This window comes from Oncorhynchus clarkii, chromosome 5 (assembly GCF_045791955.1).
Source record: "Oncorhynchus clarkii lewisi isolate Uvic-CL-2024 chromosome 5, UVic_Ocla_1.0, whole genome shotgun sequence".
Classification (NCBI taxonomy): Eukaryota; Metazoa; Chordata; class Actinopteri; order Salmoniformes; family Salmonidae; genus Oncorhynchus; species Oncorhynchus clarkii.
The window spans coordinates 15,639,831-15,661,335 of record NC_092151.1 but is presented as its reverse complement, the minus strand read 5'-3'; the positions used below and the strand labels follow the sequence as shown (position 1 = coordinate 15,661,335).

Below are 21,505 nucleotides of genomic sequence, written 5' to 3'. Positions count from 1 at the left end.
CTCCTCCTCCTCTCCTCCTCTTCCTCTCCTCCTCCTCATCTCCTCCTATCCTCTGCTCCTCCTCCTCTCCTCCTCCTCCTCTCCTCCTATCCTCTGCTCTCCTCCTCCTCCTCTCCTCCTCTTCCTCTCCTCCTCCTCCTCTCCTCCTATCCTCTGCTCTCCTCCCCCTGCAGTGCGATGAACCTGGACAGGTTTGAGAAAGGCCCGAGGGAGATTCTCAACCCAGAGATACAGAAGGTGAGATCACACTGTCAGCCACAGAGATACAGAAGGTGAGATCACACTGTGCCAACCACAGAGATAAAGAAGGTGAGATCACACAGTGTCAGCTACAGAGATACAGAAGGTGAGATCACACTGTGTCAGCCACAGAGATACAGAAGGTGAGATCACACTGTATCAGCCAGAGAGAAACAGATGTAGGATCTTCATTTGATCACTTTTTTTGCTGTGTTTGTTCCTGCACCACAGTAAATGCAGTAGCCTGGACTGCCGCTATTAGGCATTATTTTCCACTATCGTCCGGTAACTGGTTCATACATAAAACATCCTGCATTTTGGCTGCAGGCGTTGGTTTCCTCTTTAACGCGATTTAAAGGCCTGTCGGTAGAAAAAACTTACGGATGGTGCACACCTCATGAGTCTGTTGTTTACCCCTGGCTGAACGCGGTGGACAACATCAGGAAGTAGCATTAGCCACTCTAGCATGGTGGTGGAAAATAAGGTTTTATTAAGACAGTAGGTGTATTTTGCCTGTTTCTTTCCACCAACAGGCCATTTAATCAAGTTAAAGAGGAATCCAACGTCTTTGCAGCCTGAATGGAGGATGTTTTATGTATGAACCGGTCGCCGGGGAGCACAAGTCTATTACCGGCTGTGCAGGACGCCAGTGACAGATGACAGATGACAGTGACAGACGACAGATGATAGATGACAGAAGACAGACGACAGTGACAGATGACAGTGACAGCTGATAGATGACAGTTAAAGTGACAGGTGGCAGTGACAGATGACAGCAACTGTGACAGGTGGCAGTGACAGATGACAGGTGACAGTGACAGTGACAGATGACAGACGGTGTAAGGAATAATAGCGCCATCTGGTGGAAGCAGGTCTAGAAATGCAGATGAGCCTTGTGATTTACATAAATTTACTGAAAATACACACTAAAACACGGTTATATTAACAGTATTGCACTCTTCATGTAGCCTACTTTTGGACAGCTAATAGCCTAACCACGAGCAATAACAATAACAATTTCTTCAACTTTTATAGTGCTATTCATTACAAAATCATCTCAAAGTGCAATGGAGCAACATGCAATTTAAAAGAAAAAAAAACTCACAACATCATGAGATGGACAGCCATTAGAAAGTCCATGGCTTGAGTGGTCATCTAAAGGAGGTGGTCAAGCAGGGAGAGAACGTCCGGGGGCAGCCAGGCAGGCAGCACGGTCTCATCAAGGTGTCTCGCTGTCTCTGGCTTTTCCGTAGTAAAAACGGATCAAGCAAAATGATTGGCTAAAATTTCAAGTCCTGTTTCTGCAGGATTATTTTGTTGTGATAATACAGGTCCAATTAAGAGCCTACATCTGTAAATAACAGTCGTGTTCTAACTCTATTTCTATGGTATCAGGCCTATACTGTAACAGATCTGGGAGTCATTTGGGAGTCATTGGACATTGGGAGTTATCGGAGTCATTGGAGGGTCAACTGATGATAACTGTGGTGTGTTTTCTCTTCATAGGACCTACTGGTGTTGGAGGAGCAAGAGGTATTCATTTATTTATTCTGTTATAAATATAATTGAAGTGGATATTGTAGATATTGGTGTTGAGCATGGTCTTACTAGAGATTTCCTTCTCCTTTTCTACCGGGGTTGTTTTTCTGGTTTTGGAAAATTATAGAAGTTAAGTTATAATTTAACACTAGGGGATAGTGGCCCTTTAGATGTACAATATATCTGTCTTATCATTTGTCAGGGTTCTGTCAACTTCAAATTCGGTGTCCTGTATGCCAAAGATGGACAGCTCACAGACGACGAGATGTTCAGCAACGGTAAGTCACTATTATTGTGAGTAATAGGTATTGAAGTATCAATGTCGTATGAGCTGTAGTTTGACCCCTGCTCTCTCATCTGTTCCTTCAGAGTCTGGGAGCCAGAGCTTCGATAAGTTCCTTAACCTCCTGGGTGACACCATCTCCCTGCAGGGCTGGGCAGGCTACCGTGGTGGGCTGGATACCAAGAGTAAGACACCACACACACACACACACACACACACACACACACACACACACACACACACACACACACCATGGGTTCTGCTATTAATGATTGTTTTTCCATTTCAACAGACCATGGAGATGTCTTTCATTCACATTCCCTCTTTTAAGATTACTCTTTCTCTAACACTCTTCCCTCTCCTCCTTCATCTTCTGCTCCCACTGCTCTATCCTTCTCAACCCTCCTCTCCCTACCCCCTCTCGCTCCACCCCCTCCCCCTCTCTATCTCTCTCACTCTCTCTCTCCAGATGACACTACAGGAATGAACTCCATCTACACAGTGTACCAGGGCCATGAGCTGATGTTCCATGTCTCCACCATGCTACCCTACTCCAAGGAGAACAAGCAGCAGGTGTGGGTGCATTCATGAGTGTGTGTGTGTGTGTGCCTGTTTTGTCTTTACATGGCGTCAGTCCTCCAGAGCTGCAGAGCTATATATAACCATCCTCCCTCTGGGTCAGTCCTCCAGAGTTACAGAGCTATATATAACCATCCTCCCTCTGGGTCAGTCCTCCAGAGTTACAGAGCTATATATATAACCATCCTCCCTCTGGGTCAGTCCTCCAGAGCTACAGAGCTATATATATAACCATCCCTCCCTCTGGGTCAGTCCTCCAGAGCTGCAGAGCTATATATAACCATCCTCCCTCTGGGTCAGTCCTCCAGAGTTACAGAGCTATATATAACCATCCTCCCTCTGGGTCAGTCCTCCAGAGTTACAGAGCTATATATAACCATCCTCCCTCTGGGTCAGTCCTCCAGAGTTACAGAGCTATATATATAACCATCCTCCCTCTGGGTCAGTCCTCCAGAGTTACAGAGCTATATATAACCATCCTCCCTCTGGGTCAGTCCTCCAGAGTTACAGAGCTATATATATAACCATCCTCCCTCTGGGTCAGTCCTCCAGAGCTACAGAGCTATATATAACCATCCTCCCTCTGGGTCAGTCCTCCAGAGCTACAGAGCTATATATAACCATCCCTCCCTCTGGGTCAGTCCTCCAGAGTTACAGAGCTATATATAACCATCCTCCCTCTGGGTCAGTCCTCCAGAGCTACAGAGCTATATATATATAACCATCCTCCCTCTGGGTCAGTCCTCCAGAGTTACAGAGCTATATATATAACCATCCCTCCCTCTGGGTCAGTCCTCCAGAGTTACAGAGCTATATATATATAACCATCCTCCCTCTGGGTCAGTCCTCCAGAGCTACAGAGCTATATATATAACCATCCCTCCCTCTGGGTCAGTCCTCCAGAGTTACAGAGCTATATATATATAACCATCCCTCCCTCTGGGTCAGTCCTCCAGAGTTACAGAGCTATATATAACCATCCTCCCTCTGGGTCAGTCCTCCAGAGTTACAGAGCTAAATATAACCATCCCTCCCTCTGGGTCAGTCCTCCAGAGTTACAGAGCTATATATATAACCATCCCTCCCTCTGGGTCAGTCCTCCAGAGTTACAGAGCTATATATATAACCATCCCTCCCTCTGGGTCAGTCCTCCAGAGTTACAGAGCTATATATATAACCATCCCTCCCTCTGGGTCAGTCCTCCAGAGCTGCAGAGCTATATATAACCATCCTCCCTCTGGGTCAGTCCTCCAGAGTTACAGAGCTATATATAACCATCCTCCCTCTGGGTCAGTCCTCCAGAGCTATATATAACCATCCCTCCCTCTGGGTCAGTCCTCCAGAGTTACAGAGCTATATATAACCATCCCTCCCTCTGGGTCAGTCCTCCAGAGTTACAGAGCTATATATATAACCATCCCTCCCTCTGGGTCAGTCCTCCAGAGTTACAGAGCTATATATATAACCATCCTCCCTCTGGGTCAGTCCTCCAGAGTTACAGAGCTATATATAACCATCCCTCCCTCTGGGTCAGTCCTCCAGAGCTACAGAGCTATATATAACCATCCCTCCCTCTGGGTCAGTCCTCCAGAGTTACAGAGCTATATATAACCATCCCTCCCTCTGGGTCAGTCCTCCAGAGTTACAGAGCTATATATAACCATCCTCCCTCTGGGTCAGTCCTCCAGAGTTACAGAGCTATATATAACCATCCTCCCTCTGGGTCAGTCCTCCAGAGTTACAGAGCTATATATATAACCATCCTCCCTCTGGGTCAGTCCTCCAGAGCTACAGAGCTATATATAACCATCCCTCCCTCTGGGTCAGTCCTCCAGAGTTACAGAGCTATATATATAACCATCCTCCCTCTGGGTCAGTCCTCCAGAGCTCCAGAGCTATATATAACCATCCCTCCCTCTGGGTCAGTCCTCCAGAGCTACAGAGCTATATATAACCATCCCTCCCTCTGGGTCAGTCCTCCAGAGTTACAGAGCTATATATATAACCATCCCTCCCTCTGGGTCAGTCCTCCAGAGTTACAGAGCTATATATATAACCATCCTCCCTCTGGGTCAGTCCTCCAGAGCTACAGAGCTATATATATAACCATCCTCCCTCTGGGTCAGTCCTCCAGAGTTACAGAGCTATATATAACCATCCCTCCCTCTGGGTCAGTCCTCCAGAGCTCCAGATCTATATATAACCATCCCTCCCTCTGGGTCAGTCCTCCAGAGCTCCAGAGCTATATATAACCATCCTCCCTCTGGGTCAGTCCTCCAGAGCTACAGAGCTATATATATATAACCATCCTCCCTCTGGGTCAGTCCTCCAGAGCTACAGAGCTATATATATATAACCATCCCTCCCTCTGGGTCAGTCCTCCAGAGCTACAGAGCTATATATATATAACCATCCCTCCCTCTGGGTCAGTCCTCCAGAGTTACAGAGCTATATATATAACCATCCCTCCCTCTGGGTCAGTCCTCCAGAGTTACAGAGCTATATATATAACCATCCTCCCTCTGGGTCAGTCCTCCAGAGCTGCAGAGCTATATATAACCATCCTCCCTCTGGGTCAGTCCTCCAGAGTTACAGAGCTATATATATAACCATCCCTCCCTCTGGGTCAGTCCTCCAGAGTTACAGAGCTATATATAACCATCCTCCCTCTGGGTCAGTCCTCCAGAGCTACAGAGCTATATATATATAACCATCCTCCCTCTGGGTCAGTCCTCCAGAGCTACAGAGCTATATATATATAACCATCCCTCCCTCTGGGTCAGTCCTCCAGAGCTACAGAGCTATATATATATAACCATCCCTCCCTCTGGGTCAGTCCTCCAGAGTTACAGAGCTATATATATAACCATCCCTCCCTCTGGGTCAGTCCTCCAGAGCTACAGAGCTATATATAACCATCCTCCCTCTGGGTCAGTCCTCCAGAGTTACAGAGCTATATATATAACCATCCCTCCCTCTGGGTCAGTCCTCCAGAGTTACAGAGCTATATATATAACCATCCCTCCCTCTGGGTCAGTCCTCCAGAGCTACAGAGCTATATATAACCATCCTCCCTCTGGGTCAGTCCTCCAGAGTTACAGAGCTATATATATAACCATCCCTCCCTCTGGGTCAGTCCTCCAGAGTTACAGAGCTATATATATAACCATCCTCCCTCTGGGTCAGTCCTCCAGAGTTACAGAGCTATATATATAACCATCCCTCCCTCTGGGTCAGTCCTCCAGAGTTACAGAGCTATATATATAACCATCCCTCCCTCTGGGTCAGTCCTCCAGAGTTACAGAGCTATATATATAAAACCATCCTCCCTCTGGGTCAGTCCTCCAGAGTTACAGAGCTATATATATAACCATCCCTCCCACTGGGTCAGTCCAAATCAAATCAAATTTATTCAAATCAAATCCAATTTATTTGTCACATACACATGGTTAGCAGATGTTAATGCGAGTGGAGCGAAATGCTTGTGCTTCTAGTTCCGACAATGCAGTAATAACCAACAAGTAATCTAACTAACAATTCCAAAACTACTACCTTATACACACAAGTGTAAAGGGATAAAGAATATGTACATAAAGATATATGAAATAGTGATGGTACAGAGCGGCATAGGCAAGATGCAGTAGATGGTATCGAGTACAGTATATACATATGAGATGAGTATGTAAACAAAGTGGTATAGTTTAAAGTGGCTAGTGATACATGTATTACATAAAGATCTAGTAGATGATATAGAGTACAGTATATACGTATACATATGAGATGAATAATGTAGGGTATGTAAACATTATACTAAGTAGACTGACTCCTCCAGAGTTACAGAGCTATATATATGACCATCCCTCCCTCTGGGTCAGTCCTCCAGAGCTACAGATCTATATATAACCATCCCTCCCTCTGGGTCAGTCCTCCAGAGTTACAGAGCTATATATAACCATCCCTCCCTCTGGGTCAGTCCTCTAGAGCTACAGAGCTATATATATAACCATCCCTCCCTCTGGGTCAGTCCTCCAGAGCTACAGAGCTACAGTGCCTTGCGAAAGTATTCGGCCCCCTTGAATTTTGCGACCTTTTGCCACACTTCAGGCTTCAAACATAAAGATATATAACTGTATTTTTTTGTGAAGAATCAACAACAAGTGGGACACAATCATGAAGTGGAACGACATTTATTGGATATTTCAAACTTTTTTAACAAATCAAAAACCGAAAAATTGGGCGTGCAAAATTATTCAGCCCCTTTACTTTCAGTGCAGCAAACTCTCTCCAGAAGTTCAGTGAGGATCTCTGAATGATCCAATGTTGACCTAAATGACTAATGATGATAAATACAATCCTGTGTGTAATCAAGTCTCCGTATAAATGCACCTGCACTGTGATAGTCTCAGAGGTCCGTTAAAAGCGTAGAGAGCATCATGAAGAACAAGGAACACACCAGGCAGGTCCGAGATACTGTTGTGAAGAAGTTTAAAGCCGGATTTGGATACAAAAAGATTTCCCAAGCTTTAAACATCCCAAGGAGCACTGTGCAAGCGATAATATTGAAATGGAAGGAGTATCAGACCACTGCAAATCTACCAAGACCTGGCCGTCCCTCTAAACTTTCAGCTCATACAAGGAGAAGACTGATCAGAGATGCAGCCAAGAGGCCCATGATCACTCTGGATGAACTGCAGAGATCTACAGCTGAGGTGGGAGAATCTGTCTATAGGACAACAATCAGTCGTATATTGCACAAATCTGGCCTTTATGGAAGAGTGGCAAGAAGAAAGCCATTTCTTAAAAATATCCATAAAAAGTGTTGTTTAAAGTTTGCCACAAGCCAACTGGGAGACACACCAAACATGTGGAAGAAGGTGCTCTGGTCAGATGAAACCAAAATTGAACTTTTTGGCAACAATGCAAAACGTTATGTTTGGCGTAAAAGCAACACAGCTGAACACACCATCCCCACTGTCAAACATGGTGGTGGCAGCATCATGGTTTGGGCCTGCTTTTCTTCAGCAGGGACAGGGAAGATGGTTAAAATTGATGGGAAGATGGATGGAGCCAAATACAGGACCATTCTGGAAGAAAACCTGATGGAGTCTGCAAAAGACCTGAGACTGGGACGGAGATTTGTCTTCCAACAAGACAATGATCCAAAACATAAAGCAAAATCTACAATGGAATGGTTCAAAAATAAACATATCCAGGTGTTAGAATGGCCAAGTCAAAGTCCAGACCTGAATCCAATCGAGAATCTGTGGAAAGAACTGAAAACTGCTGTTCACAAATGCTCTCCATCCAACCTCACTGAGCTCGAGCTGTTTTGCAAGGAGGAATGGGAAACAATTTCAGTCTCTCGATGTGCAAAACTGATAGAGACATACCCCAAGCGACTTACAGCTGTAATCGCAGCAAAAGGTGGCGCTACAAAGTATTAACTTAAGGGGGCTGAATAATTTTGCACGCCCAATTTTTCAGTTTTTGATTTGTTAAAAAAGTTTGAAATATCCAATAAATGTCGTTCCACTTCATGATTGTGTCCCACTTGTTGTTGATTCTTCACAAAAAAAATACAGTTTTATATCTTTATGTTTGAAGCCTGAAATGTGGCAAAAGGTCGCAAAGTTCAAGGGGGCCGAATACTTTCGCAAGGCACTGTATATATATAACCATCCCTCCCTCTGGGTCAGTGGTGCATTCTTTTCTCTCTCTCTTCTACTTCTCAGTCCTCCGACCTCTGACACTCTCTCCCCCGTGTAACCCTTTCACCCCCCTCTTTCAACCCCCCTTCATTCTCTCTTTTTATTCTCTCCCCTCTGCTTATCTCACCCTCCCTCCTTCTTTCTCTCTCTCTCTCCCTCCCTCTCTCTCTCTCTCTCTCTCTCTCTCTCTCTCTCTCTCTCTCTCTCTCTCTCGCTCTCTCTCTCTCTTCTGTATCAGATTGCTAATCTCCAGTTACTCTTACTATCTAGCATACAGAATGATGTTCAGTCATATCCTTTCAGTTAGTCTTTTATCTGTTCAAGGTCAGAGTTGTTGAGATGCAGAGGAAATAGCAAGTACTCTCTTGTCCTTGGTCTTTCAATCTCCATTCACTTACTCTAGAGGAAAACACACATACACACAGATGCACGCAAACAAACACAAAGGCGTACACACACACCTAAACGAGTCAGACAAGATACCTCTATTGAAAAATAAGAAACAAAGTATTGACATTCTACACTAAAACTTTTGTACCTTACGACCTAAAAGCCTCTTTGTGTCTTCGTGTCAGACAATGCTACCACTTGCTACTGTTTGGAGTGTGTGTGACTGGAGAGAGTGTGTGTGTGTGTGTGTGTGTGTGTGTGTGTGTGTGTGTATTGTGTGTGTGTGTGTGTGTGTGTGTGTGTGTGTGTGTGTGTGTGTGTGTGTGTGTGTGTGTGTGTGTGTGTGTGTGTGTGTGTGTGTGTGTGGTCTGACTCAATAAGATGTCATTCAGCACTTATTTAACTTGTTTATTGTATGACGTATCTCATTTTCTTTTCTCTCTATCTGTCTGTCTCTCTCTGAATCTCTCTCTCTCTCTCTCTCTCTCTCTCTCTCTCTCTCTCTGAATCTCTCTCTCTCTCTCTCACTCTCTGAATCTCTCTCTCTCTCTCTCTCTCTGAATCTCTCTCTGAATCTCTCTCTCTCTCTCTCTGAATCTCTCTCTCTCTCTCTCTCTGAATCTCTCTCTCTCTCTCTCTCTGAATCTCTCTCTCTCTCTCTCTCTCTCTGAATCTCTCTCTCTGAATCTCTCTCTCTCTCACTCTCTGAATCTCTCTCTCTCTCTCTCTCTCTCTCTCTCTCTGAATCTCTCTCTCTCTCTCTCTCTGAATCTCTCTATCTCTCTCTGAATCTCTCTCTCTGAATCTCTCTCTCTCTGAATCTCTCTCTCTCTCTCTCTCTCTGAATCTCTCTCTCTCACTCTCTCTCTCTCTCTGAATCTCTCTCTCTCTGAATCTCTCTCTCTTCAGGTAGAGAGGAAAAGACACATTGGGAATGACATCGTCACCATAGTGTTCCAAGAGGGAGAGGACGCGTCTCCGTCATTTAAACCCTCCATGATCCGATCCCATTTCACACGTATCCTTCCTTTATGGCCAATCAAGCACAACCAGGAAATGGTCATCCCTGACGTTCACAATACCATGGACATTATCGCTTGTACCCCCTGCCAGTGTCAATAAGCTATGCAAGGCGAAAGTAAACAACATAGCGATTTCTTTTACCAGATCTACTTTTTGCAGGCGCAACCTGTTAAATTATCAAATCAAATCAAATTTATTTATATAGCCCTTCGTACATCAGCTGATATCTCAAAGTGCTGTACAGAAACCCAGCCTAAAACCCCAAACAGCAAGCAATGCAGGTGTAGAAGCACGGTGGCTAGGAAAAACTCCCTAGAAAGTCCAAAACCTAGGAAGAAACCTAGAGAGGAACCAGGCTATGTGGGGTGGCCAGTCCTCTTCTGGCTGTGCAGGGTGGAGATTATAACAGAACATGGCCAAGTTGTTCAAATGTTCATAAATGACCAGCATGGTCAAATAATAATAATCACAGGCAGAACAGTTGAAACTGGAGCAGCAGCACGGCCAGGTGGACTGGGGACAGCAAGGAGTTATCATGTCAGGTAGTCCTGAGGCATGGTCCTAGGTGCTCAGGTCCTCCGAGAGAGAGACAGAAAGAGAGAAAGAGAGAATTAGAGAGAGCATACTTAAATTCACACAGGACACCGAATAGGACAGGAGAAGTACTCCAGATATAACAAACTGACCCTAGCCCCCCAACATATAAACTACTGCAGCATAAATACTGGAGGCTGAGACAGCAGGGGTCAGGAGACACTGTGGCCCCATCCGAGGACACCCCCGGACAGGGCCAAACAGGAAGGATATAACCCCACCCACTTTGCCAAAGCACAGCCCCCACACCAGTAGAGGGATATCTTCAACCACCAACTTACCATCCTGAGACAAGGCCGAGTATAGCCCACAAAGTTCTCCGCCACGGCACAACCCAAGGGGGGGGGGGGGGGCGCCAACCCAGACAGGAAGATCACATCAGTGACTCAACCCACTCAAGTGACGCACTCCTCCTAGGGACGGTATGAAAGAGCCCTAGTAGGCCAGTGACTCAGCCCCTGTAATAGGGTTAGAGGCAGAGAATCCCAGTGGAAAGAGGGGAACCGGCCAGGCAGAGACAGCAAGGGCGGTTCGTTGCTCCAGAGCCTTTCCGTTCACCTTCCCACTCCTGGGCCAGACTACACTCAATCATATGACCCACTGAAGAGATGAGTCTTCAGTAAAGACTTAAAGGTTGAGACCGAGTTTGCGTCTCTCACATGGGTAGGCAGACCATTCCATAAAAATGGAGCTCTATAGGAGAAAGCCCTGCCTCCAGCTGTTTGCTTAGAAATTCTAGGGACAATTAGGAGGCCTGCGTCTTGTGACCGTAGCGTACGTGTAGGTATGTACGGCAGGACCAAATCAGAGAGATAGGTAGCAGCAAGCCCATGTAATGCTTTGTAGGTTAGCAGTAAAACCTTGAAATCAGCCCTTGCCTTGACAGGAAGCCAGTGTAGGGAGGCTAGCACTGGAGTAATATGATCACATTTTTTGGTTCTAGTCAGGATTCTAGCAGCCGTATTTAGCACTAACTGAAGTTTATTTAGTGCTTTATCCGGGTAGCCGGAAAGTAGAGCATTGCAGTTGTCTAGAAGTGACAAAAGCATGGATTAATTTTTCTGCATCATTTTTGGACAGAAAGTTTCTGATTTTTGCAATGTCACATAGATGGAAAAAAGCTGTCCTTGAAACAGTCTTGATATGTTCTTCAAAAGAGAGATCAGAGTAACGCCGAGGTCCTTCACAGTTTTAGTTGAGACGACTGTACAACCATAAAGATTAATTGTCAGATTCAACAGAAGATCTCTTTGAATCCTCAGTTGTGCTTTTAGCATGTAAATCTTGGTGAGCCAAACTCCCACATTTTTTTTAGATGCAAGACAGCAAATCGACAACACACAACACAGCAGAGCTTTATTTTCAGCATCATGGAGTGAATCCTTACCACCGCTACACCTGGCTATCAGCAGAGCCTTGTCTGGCAGCCAAACAATTATTTCAGTCTCGTTTACTGCCTTTTTAAAAACATTGCTGATATGGCTGACTTGCTTAAACAACTGTGGTTTCTACTGCCAATTGAGATGTACAAACTATGGCATAAGGGAACGATGAGCGGATAACAGGCAATCTGTACTTTTGATTAAGACATTAATGAGCAAGTTAAGAGGGACGTAGCCAATATATCTATTTGTTCAGCACTTTTGAAATGTACAGCGACAGAATTCAGAACATTGGTCGTTCTTGCAGTATTCTCCCTGTACACCAAGTCAGAACTGTAGGACAAATAAAGGGGGCATATAAGCAGACAATGAAAGCTCTTACAATATTATATGATGACATTTCTCTAAAACAGGCTATAGGCACCACCAAGTCAGAACAGTAGGCTAAGTTATGAGGGGAAAGGGACCAAAATATCAGGGTGAATCACATGGGCTACTAACATATTACTACACAACATACATTTAGTATTACTATCTTAGCTACAGTATACATATCTCCCTGACATATTACTACACAACATACACTTAGTATTACTCTCTTATCTACAGTATACATATCTCCCTGACATATATTTTTTTAACTAGACAAGTCAGTTAAGAACAAATTCTTATTTTCAATGACAGCCTAGAAACAGTGCCTGTTCAGGGGCAGAACGACAGATTGTCAGCTCGGGGATTTGAACTTGTAACCTTTCAGTTACTAGTCCAACTCTCTAACCACTAGGCTACCCTGCCGCCCCATAGAGGGCTTAAAGTAATGATGGACTGTTGTTTCTCTTTGATTATTTGAGCTGTTCTTGTCATAATATGGACTTGGTCTTTTACCAGATAGGACTATCTTCTGTATACCAATGTCACAACATAACTGATTGGCTCAAATGTATCAAGAAGGAAGGAAATTCCACAAATGAACTTTTAGCAAGGCACACCTGTTAAATGAATTGCATGAAGCTGGTTGAGAGAATGCCAAGAGTGTGCAACGCTTTCATCAAGGCAAAGGGTGGCTACTTTGAATAATCTCAAATATAAAATATATTTAGATTGTTTAACACATTTTTGGTTACTACATGATTCCATATGTGTTATTTCATAGTGTTGATGTCTTCACTATTATTATACAATGCAGAAAATAGTAAAAAATAAAGAAAAACCCTGGAATGAGTAGTTGTGTCCAAACTTATAACTGGTACTGTATATCAACACCTGCCCTTGATGAAGGGTCGCCACTGGGAATCATGTATTGAGTGTTTGGGAGTTCATGTTACTTCCTTCATTTTACTGCCAGATATTTTTGCATTAGTTAGATACAACAGTCAGAACGACAGTTACAGGTATGAAGGGGTTTAGTTTCATTTTTGTTTCAGTTATGTATTTTATTCAGTGTTCATGTATTCTATGGTATTGTATTGACTCATGGCCTCTGTGTGTTCCTGTGAGTGTGTATGTGTGAAAAACAATAACAGGGTTTTGTGTGTTCTAGGTTGAAGATTTTCTCTGAGGAAAGTGTGCCACTGTTCGGACCTCCCCTCCCCTCACCACCTGTGTTTACAGACCACCAAGAATTCAGGGACTTTTTGTTAGTCAAACGTAAGACCGTGGACTTACTCTCCAAACTGTTTACACCTCTAAGGTTTAGACCTCTTCTGTTTACACCTCTTCTGTTTACACCTCTACTGTTTACAGTTCTACTGTTACACCTCTACTGTTTACAGTTCTACTGTTACACCTCTACTGTGTACAGTTCTCCTGTTACACCTCTACTGTGTACAGTTCTACTGTTACACCTCTACTGTGTACAGTTCTCCTGTTACACCTCTACTGTTTACAGTTCACACCTCTACTGTTTACAGTTCTACTGTTACACCTCTACTGTTTACAGTTCTACTGTTACACCTCTACTGTGTACAGTTCTACTGTTACACCTCTACTGTTTACAGTTCTACTGTTACACCTCTACTGTTTACAGTTCTACTGTTACACCTCTACTGTTTACAGTTCTCCTGTTACACCTCTACTGTGTACAGTTCTCCTGTTACACCTCTACTGTTACACCTCTACTGTTTACAGTTGTACTGTTACTCCTCTACTGTTTACAGTTCTCCTGTTACACCTCTACTGTGTACAGTTCTCATGTTACACCTCTACTGTTTACAGTTCTCCTGTTACACCTCTACTGTTTACAGTTCTACTGTTACACCTCTACTGTTTACAGTACTACTGTTACACCTCTACTCATGCATTGCAGTGACAAATTTGTTTAACTTCATCTAACGTTTATCGTAAAACCTTTATAAGGCCTATGTACATGTCACGGCTTTCTTCCTGAGAAGGAGAGGCGGACCAAAACACAGCGTGGTTATAGTTCATGGTTCTTTAATAAGAAAACTCAAACATGAACAAACTACAAAACAATAAACGTGAAAACCGTAACAGTCCTAACTGGTGCATAAAACACAAAGACAGGAAACAATCACCCACAAAATACCCATAGAATACCCAAAATACCCATAGAATGCCTAAATATGGCTCCCAATCAGATACAACGATAAACATCGGCCTCTGATTGAGAACCAATCCAGGCAACCATAGACTTACCTAGACACCTAAAAGAACACAACCCCATAAATCTAAAAAGAAAAACCTAGATAAGACAAAACACATAAATCACCCATGTCACACTCTGGCCTAACCAAAATAATAAAGAAAACAAAGATAACTAAGGCCAAGGCGTGACAGTACCCCCCCCAAAGGTGCGGACTCCCGGCCGCACACTTAAACCCATAGGGGAGGGTCTGGGTGGGCGTCTGTCCACGGTAGCGGCTCTGGCGCGGGACGTGGACCCCACTCCACCATAGTCTTAGTCCGTTTTTGTAGCATCTTAGGAACGGCGACCCTCGCTGCCGACCTAGGATTGGCAACCCTACTAAATGGCCCCACTGGACTGAGGGGCAGCTCCGGACTGAGGTAGCTCAGGCTTGTTGACGGCTCTGGCAGCTTCTGGCTGAATGGCGGCTCTGGCGGATCCTGGCTGACTGGCGGCTCTGGCGGATCCTGGCTGACTGGCGGATCCTGGCTGACTGGCGGCTCTGGCGTATCCTGGCTGACGGGAGACTCTAGCAGCTCTGGACAGACGGGAGACTAGCAGTTCTGGACAGACGGGAGACTCTAGCAGCTCTGGACAGACGGGAGACTCTAGCAGCTCTGGACAGACGGGAGACTCTAGCAGCTCTGGACAGACGGGAGACTCTAGCAGCTCTGGACAGACGAGGCGCACTGTAGGCCTGGTGCGTGGTGCCGGCGCTGGTGGTACTGGGCCGAGGACACGCACCTCAGGGCGAGTGCGGGGAGGAGAAACAGGGAGTACTGGGCTCTGGACACGCACAGGAAGCCTGGTGCGGGGGGCTGCCACCGGAGGGCTGGTGCATGTAGGTGGCACTGGATAGACCAGACCATGCAGGCGCACTGGAGCTCTTGAGCACCGAGTCTGCCCAACCTTACCTGGTTGAATGCTCCCGGTCGCCCTGCCAGTGCGGCGAGGTGGAATAGCCCGCACTGGGCTGTGCAGGCGAACCGGGAACACCATGCGTAAGGCTGGTGCCATGTACGCCGGCCCAAGGATACGCACTGGAGACCAGATGCGTAGAGCCGGCTTCATGGCACTTGGCTCGATGCTCACTCTAGCCCGGCCGATGCGAGGAGCTGTTATGTACCGCACCGGGCTATGCACCCGCACTGGGGACACCGTGCGCTCCACAGCATAACACGGTGCCTGCCCGGTCTCTCTCGCTCTCCGGTAAGCACAGGAAGTTGGCTCAGGTCTCCTACCTGGCTTTGCCATACTTCCTGTGTGCCCCCTCCAATAAATTTTTTGGGGCTGACACTCGGGTTTCCAGCCCTGCTTCCGTGCTGCCTCTTCAAACCGCCGCCTCTCTGCTTTGGCTGCCTCCAGCTCTGCCTTGGGATGGCGATATTCCCCCGGCTGCGTCCAGGGTCCATCACCGTCCAACTCGTCCTCCCATGTCCATTCCTCCTTGCGCGGCTCCTGCTGCCGCTTCTCCTGCTGCACCTTGGGGCGGCGACACTCCCCTGGCTTTGCCCAGGGTCCTCTCCCGTCGAGGATTTCCTCCCACGTCCAGAAGTCTTGATTGCGCTGCTCCGGCGCTGCCTGTCACGACGCCGCTTGGTCCTGTTGTGGTGGGGGATTCTGTCACGGCTTTCTTCCTGTGTAGGAGAGGCGGACCAAAACACAGCGTGGTTATAGTTCATGGTTCTTTAATAAGAAAACTCAAACATGAACAAACTACAAAACAATAACCGTGAAAACCGTAACAGTCCTAACTGGTGCATAAAACACAAAGACAGGAAACAATCACCCACAAAATACCCAAAGAATATGGCTGCCTAAATATGGCTCCCAATCAGAGACAACGATAAACACCTGCCTCTGATTGAGAACCAATCCAGGCAACCATAGACTTACCTAGACACCTAAAAGAACACAACCCCATAAATCTACAACAACAAAAACCCTAGACAAGACAAAACACATAAATCACCCATGTCACACCCTGGCCTAACCAAAATACTAAAGAAAACAAAGATAACTAAGGTCAGGGCGTGACAGTACATGTACGTCACAAATGTTTTAAGATAATGTCACACATAAAGAGTGAATAAAAGCGACCCCCTCCTTTGTATAGGCCTCTAAGTAGATATGTGTGACCAACATAGTCGTTGAGTGGGGTCCACCACAGAGTTGCCCCACCTATTTAGAGTAATTCCTGTCCTAGAACGGAAAGTCTTGTTTAGGTTCCACCTCGAAGAATGACGCACGCTGCTAATACATATCAGGAATTGGGGGTGGGAGTGTTGTGGGGATTTCCACGTGGAGCAGAGGAATAACAACAGATATGAAGATGAACACCTGCTCGTCCAACATCTGATTCCAAAATCATGGGCATTAGTATAGAGTTGGTCCCCCCTTTGCTGCTATAACAGCCTACACTCTTCAAATCAAATCAAAGTTTATTTGTCACGTGCGCCGAATACAACAGGTGTAAACCTTACAGTGAAATGCTGACTTACAGGCTCTAACCAATGGTGCAAAAAAAGGTATGTGTGTGTGTGTGTGTGTGTGTGTGTGTGTGTGTGTGTGTGTGTGTTTGTGTGTGTAGGTAAGTAAAGAAATAAAACAACAGTAGAAAGACATTTGAAAAAAGAGTAGCAAGGCTATATACAGACACCTGTTAGTCAGGCTTATTGAGGTAGTATGTACATGTAGATATGGTTAAAGTGACTGTGCGTATATGATGAACAGAGAGTAGCAGTAGCGTAAAAGAGGGGTTGGTGGGTGGCGGGACACAATGCAGATATCCCAGTTAGCCAATGTGCAGGAGCACTGGTTGGTCGGGCCAATTGAGGTAGTATGTACATGAATGTATAGTTAAAGTGACTAAGCATATAAGATAAACAGAGAAACTGGGAAGGCTTTCCACTAGATGTTGGAACATTGCTGCTGGGACTTGGGGCAGGCGCTGATGTTGGGCAATTAGGCCTGGCTTGCAGTCAGCATTCCAATTCATCACAAAGGTGTTCGATGTGGTTGAGGTCAGGGCTCTGTGCAGGCCACACCAATCTCGACACACCGTTTCTGTGTGGACCTCGCTTTGTGCACGCACGGGGGCATTGTCATGGGGAAACAGGAAAGGGCCTTCCCCAAATTGTTGCCACAAAGTTGGTAGCACAGAATCGTCTACAATATAATTTTATGCAGTAGCGTTAAGATTTCCATTCACTGGAACTAAGGGGCCTAGTCGGAAACCATGAAAAACAGCCCCACACCATTATTCCTCCTCCACCTCCACCAGGTAACATTCTCCTGGCATCTGCCAAACCCAGTTTCCACTGCTCCAGAGTCCAATGCCAGCGCGCTTTACACCACTCTAGCTGACGCTTGGCATTGCTCACAGTGATCTTAGGCTTGTGTGCGGCTGCTCGGCCATGGAAACCCATTTCATGAAGCTCCCGATGAACAGTTATTGTGCTGACGTTGCTTCTAGAGGCAGTTTGGAACTCAACAGTGAGTGTTGCAACCGAGGACAGACGATTTTTACGATCTACGCGCTTCAGAATTTGTCATTCCAGTACTGTGAGCTTGTGTGGCCTACCACTTCGCAGCTGAGTCGTTGTTGCTCCTAGACGTCTCCACTTCACAATAACAGCACTTACAGTTGACCGGGGCAGCTCTAGCAGGGCAGAAATTTGACGAACTGACTAGTTGGAAAGGTGGCATCCTGTGACAGTGCCATTTTGAAAGTCACTGAGCTTTTCAGTAAGGCCATTCTACTGCCAGCGTTTGTCTATTGGGAATTGCATGGCTGTGTGCTTGATTTTATACACTTGTCAGCAACGGGTGTGTCTGAAATAGAATCCACTCATTTGAAGGGTCATGTCCATTATCTAAATTGCGGCCGAAAATGATTTCGGATCAATGGAATGGTCGAAAATTAGCAAAGAGCAAAGAGTCGGAAGAGGAAGCGAGACACCCAACTCAGCTTTTTTCTCTTTCATTAAAAGTAATTGATTTAAGTAGACCAGACACAGCTGCTATTGCAATGGTGTCTATGGGAGACGCACCCCGTTAAGTAGACCAGTGAAATATCTTGATTTATCCATCATCTTTGTTGTAGCCAAAGATGATCTACACTGCTCAAAAAAATAAAGGGAACACTAAAATAACACATCCTAGATCTGAATGAATGAAATATTCTTATTAAATACTTTTTTCTTTACATAGTTGAATGTGCTGACAACAAAATCACACAAAGATTATCAATGGAAATCAAATTTATCAACCCATGGAGGTCTGAATTTGGAGTGACACTCAAAATTAAAGTGGAAAACCACACTACAGGCTGATCCAACTTTGATATAATGTCCTTAAAACAAGTCAAAATGAGGCTCAGTAGTGTGTGTGGCCTCCACGTGCCTGTATGACCTCCCTACAACGCCTGGGCATGCTCCTGATGAGGTGGCGGATGGTCTCCTGAGGGATCTCCTCCCAGACCTGGACTAAAGCATCCGCCAACTCCTGGACAGTCTGTGGTGCAATGTGGCGTTGGTGGATGGAGCGAGACATGATGTCCCAGATGTGCTCAATTGGATTCAGGTCTAGGGAACGGGCGGGCCAGTCCATAGCATCAATGCCTTCCTCTTGCAGGAACTGCTGACACACTCCAGCCACATGAGGTCTAGCATTGTCTTGCATTAGGAGGAACCCAGGGCCAACTGCACCAGCATATGGTCTCACAAGGGGTCTGAGGATCTCATCTCGGTACCTAATGGCAGTCAGGCTACCTCTGGCGAGCAAATGGAGGGCTGTGCGGCTCCCCAAAGAAATGCCACCCCACACCATGACTGACCCACCGCCAAACCGGTCATGCTGGAGGATGTTGCAGGCAGCAGAACGTTATCCACGGCGTCTCCAGACTCTGTCACATCTGTCACATGTGCTCAGTGTAAACCTGCTTTCATCTGTGAAGAGCACAGGGCGCCAGTGGCGAATTTGCCAATGTTGGTGTTTTCTGGCAAATGCCAAACGTCCTGCACGGTGTTGGGCTGTAAGCACAACCCCCACCTGTGGACGTTGGGCCCTCATACCATCCTCATGGAGTCTGTTTCTGACCGTTTGAGCAGACACATGCACATTTGTGGCCTGCTGGAGGTCATTTTGCAGGGCTCTGGCAGTGCTCCTCCTGCTCCTCCTTGCACAAAGGCGGAGGTAGCGGTCCTGCTGCTGGGTTGTTGCCCTCCTACGGCCTCCTCCACGTCTCCTGATGTACTGGCCTGTCTCCTGGTAGCACCTCCATGCTCTGGACACTACGCTGACAGACACAGCAAACCTTCTTGCCACAGCTCGCATTGATGTGCCATCCTGGATGAGCTGCACTACCTGAGCCACTTGTGTGGGTTGTAGACTCCATCTCATGCTACCACTAGAGTGAAAGCACCGCCAGCATTCAAAAGTGACCAAAACATCAGCCAGGAAGCATAGGAACTGAGAAGTGGTCTGTGGTCACCACCTGCAGAACCACTCCTTTATTGGGGGTGTCTTGCTAATTGCCTATAATTTCCACCTGTTGACTATTCCATTTGCACAACAGCATGTGAAATTTATTGTCAATCAGTGTTGCTTCCTAAGTGGACAGTTTGATTTCACAGAAGTGTGATTGACTTGGAGTTACATTGTGTTGTTTAAGTGTTCCCTTTATTTTTTTGAGCAGTGTATTATACTGAGCAAAAATATAACTGCAAAATGTTTAATGAGCTGAAATAAAAGATCCCAGACATTTTGGATACTCACACAAAGCTTATTTCTCTCAAATGTTCTGCACAAATTTGTTTGCATTCCTTTTAGTGAGCGTTGCCAAGATAATCCATCCACCTGACAGCTGTGGCTTATCAAGAAGCTGATTAAATAGCATGATCAATTCACAGGTGCACCTTGTGCTGGGGACAATTAAAGGCAAATTTAAAATGTGCAGTTTTGTCACACAACACAATGCCACAGATGTCTCAAGTTTTGAGGGAGCGTACAATTGGCATGCTGCCTGCAGGAATGTCCACCAGAGCTGTTGCCAGATAATTAAATCTTAATTTCTCTACTATAAACTGCCTCCAACATAATTTTAGAGAATTTGGAACTACGTCCAACCAGCGTCACAACCGCAGACCATGGGATGGCAGCATAGCCTAGTGGTTAGAGCGTTGGACTAGTAACCAAAAGGTTGCAAGATCAAATCCCAGAGCTGATAAGGAACAAACCCATCATTCTGCCCCTGAACAGGTAGTCAACCCACTGTTCCTAGGCTGTCATTGAAAATAAGAGTTTGTTCTTAACTGACTTGCCCCTAGTTAAGTACAATATGTATATATATCTTTTTTAATGTAACCACGCCAGCACAGGACCTCCACATCCAGCTTCTTCACCTGCGGGATCGTCTGAGACCAGCCACTCAGACAGCTGATGAAACTGTGGAGGGGTTGCTGAGGAGTATTTCTGCCCTGTAATTAAGCCCTTTTGTGGGGAAAAACTCATTCTGATTGGCTGGGCCTGGCTACCAAGGGGTGGGCCTATGCCCTCCCAGGCCAACCCATGACTGCATCCCTGCCCAGTCATGTGAAATCCATAGATTAGGGCCTAATGAATTATTACAATTGACTGATTTCCTTCAATGAATATCATATTGATATTAGTAAGATGTTGCGTTTGTATTTTTGTTCAATATATATTGCTCAGCTCGGTCACGACTCACAAACTTTGAAGGTGTTTCTAATTAACAATGCCTTTCTGGTGGGTGACCATTCAAATAAAACCCAGCCCTGAAACGAAACGTAGGCTAAAAATAATGTACACGTAATTTCATAGGAAATTACACGTCATTGGCTCAAATTTGGAGAAGGTGGGAAATTAGGTTTTGTCACAAGCCCAAATATATCCTACTTTGGCTAAAATGATGACATATTGACTTACATCATCGTGCGACATCATGGGTAATCTCTGACCATCATCTTTCAGCTCGAAAAAGTGGATTTCTACTGGCGTGGGCGTTTCAGCTTTTTATGGTGATCACTTTGGATGAGTGTGTGATTGTGTATGTTCTCACCATAACCCCACCCCCCCCCTCTGTCCTTTAGTAATCAATGGA

General features: G+C 45.6%; 1 protein-coding gene across 2 annotated transcripts in view; it reads left to right on the top strand.

The window, feature by feature from the left end:
* Positions 1-21,505, top strand: part of LOC139408436 (GTPase activating Rap/RanGAP domain like 3) — a 179,208-nt gene that overhangs the window by 101,874 nt on the left and 55,829 nt on the right. For both annotated transcript variants that reach the window (XM_071152299.1, XM_071152300.1), the window contains exons 7-15: positions 174-237; positions 1,747-1,773; positions 1,982-2,057; positions 2,149-2,247; positions 2,532-2,635; positions 9,649-9,757; positions 13,084-13,129; positions 13,279-13,385; positions 21,495-21,505. The exon at positions 21,495-21,505 is cut by the window's right edge and continues 105 nt beyond it. In XM_071152299.1, coding sequence (XP_071008400.1) covers positions 174-237; positions 1,747-1,773; positions 1,982-2,057; positions 2,149-2,247; positions 2,532-2,635; positions 9,649-9,757; positions 13,084-13,129; positions 13,279-13,385; positions 21,495-21,505 — 643 coding nt within the window. The remainder of the gene's footprint in view (positions 1-173; positions 238-1,746; positions 1,774-1,981; positions 2,058-2,148; positions 2,248-2,531; positions 2,636-9,648; positions 9,758-13,083; positions 13,130-13,278; positions 13,386-21,494) is intronic.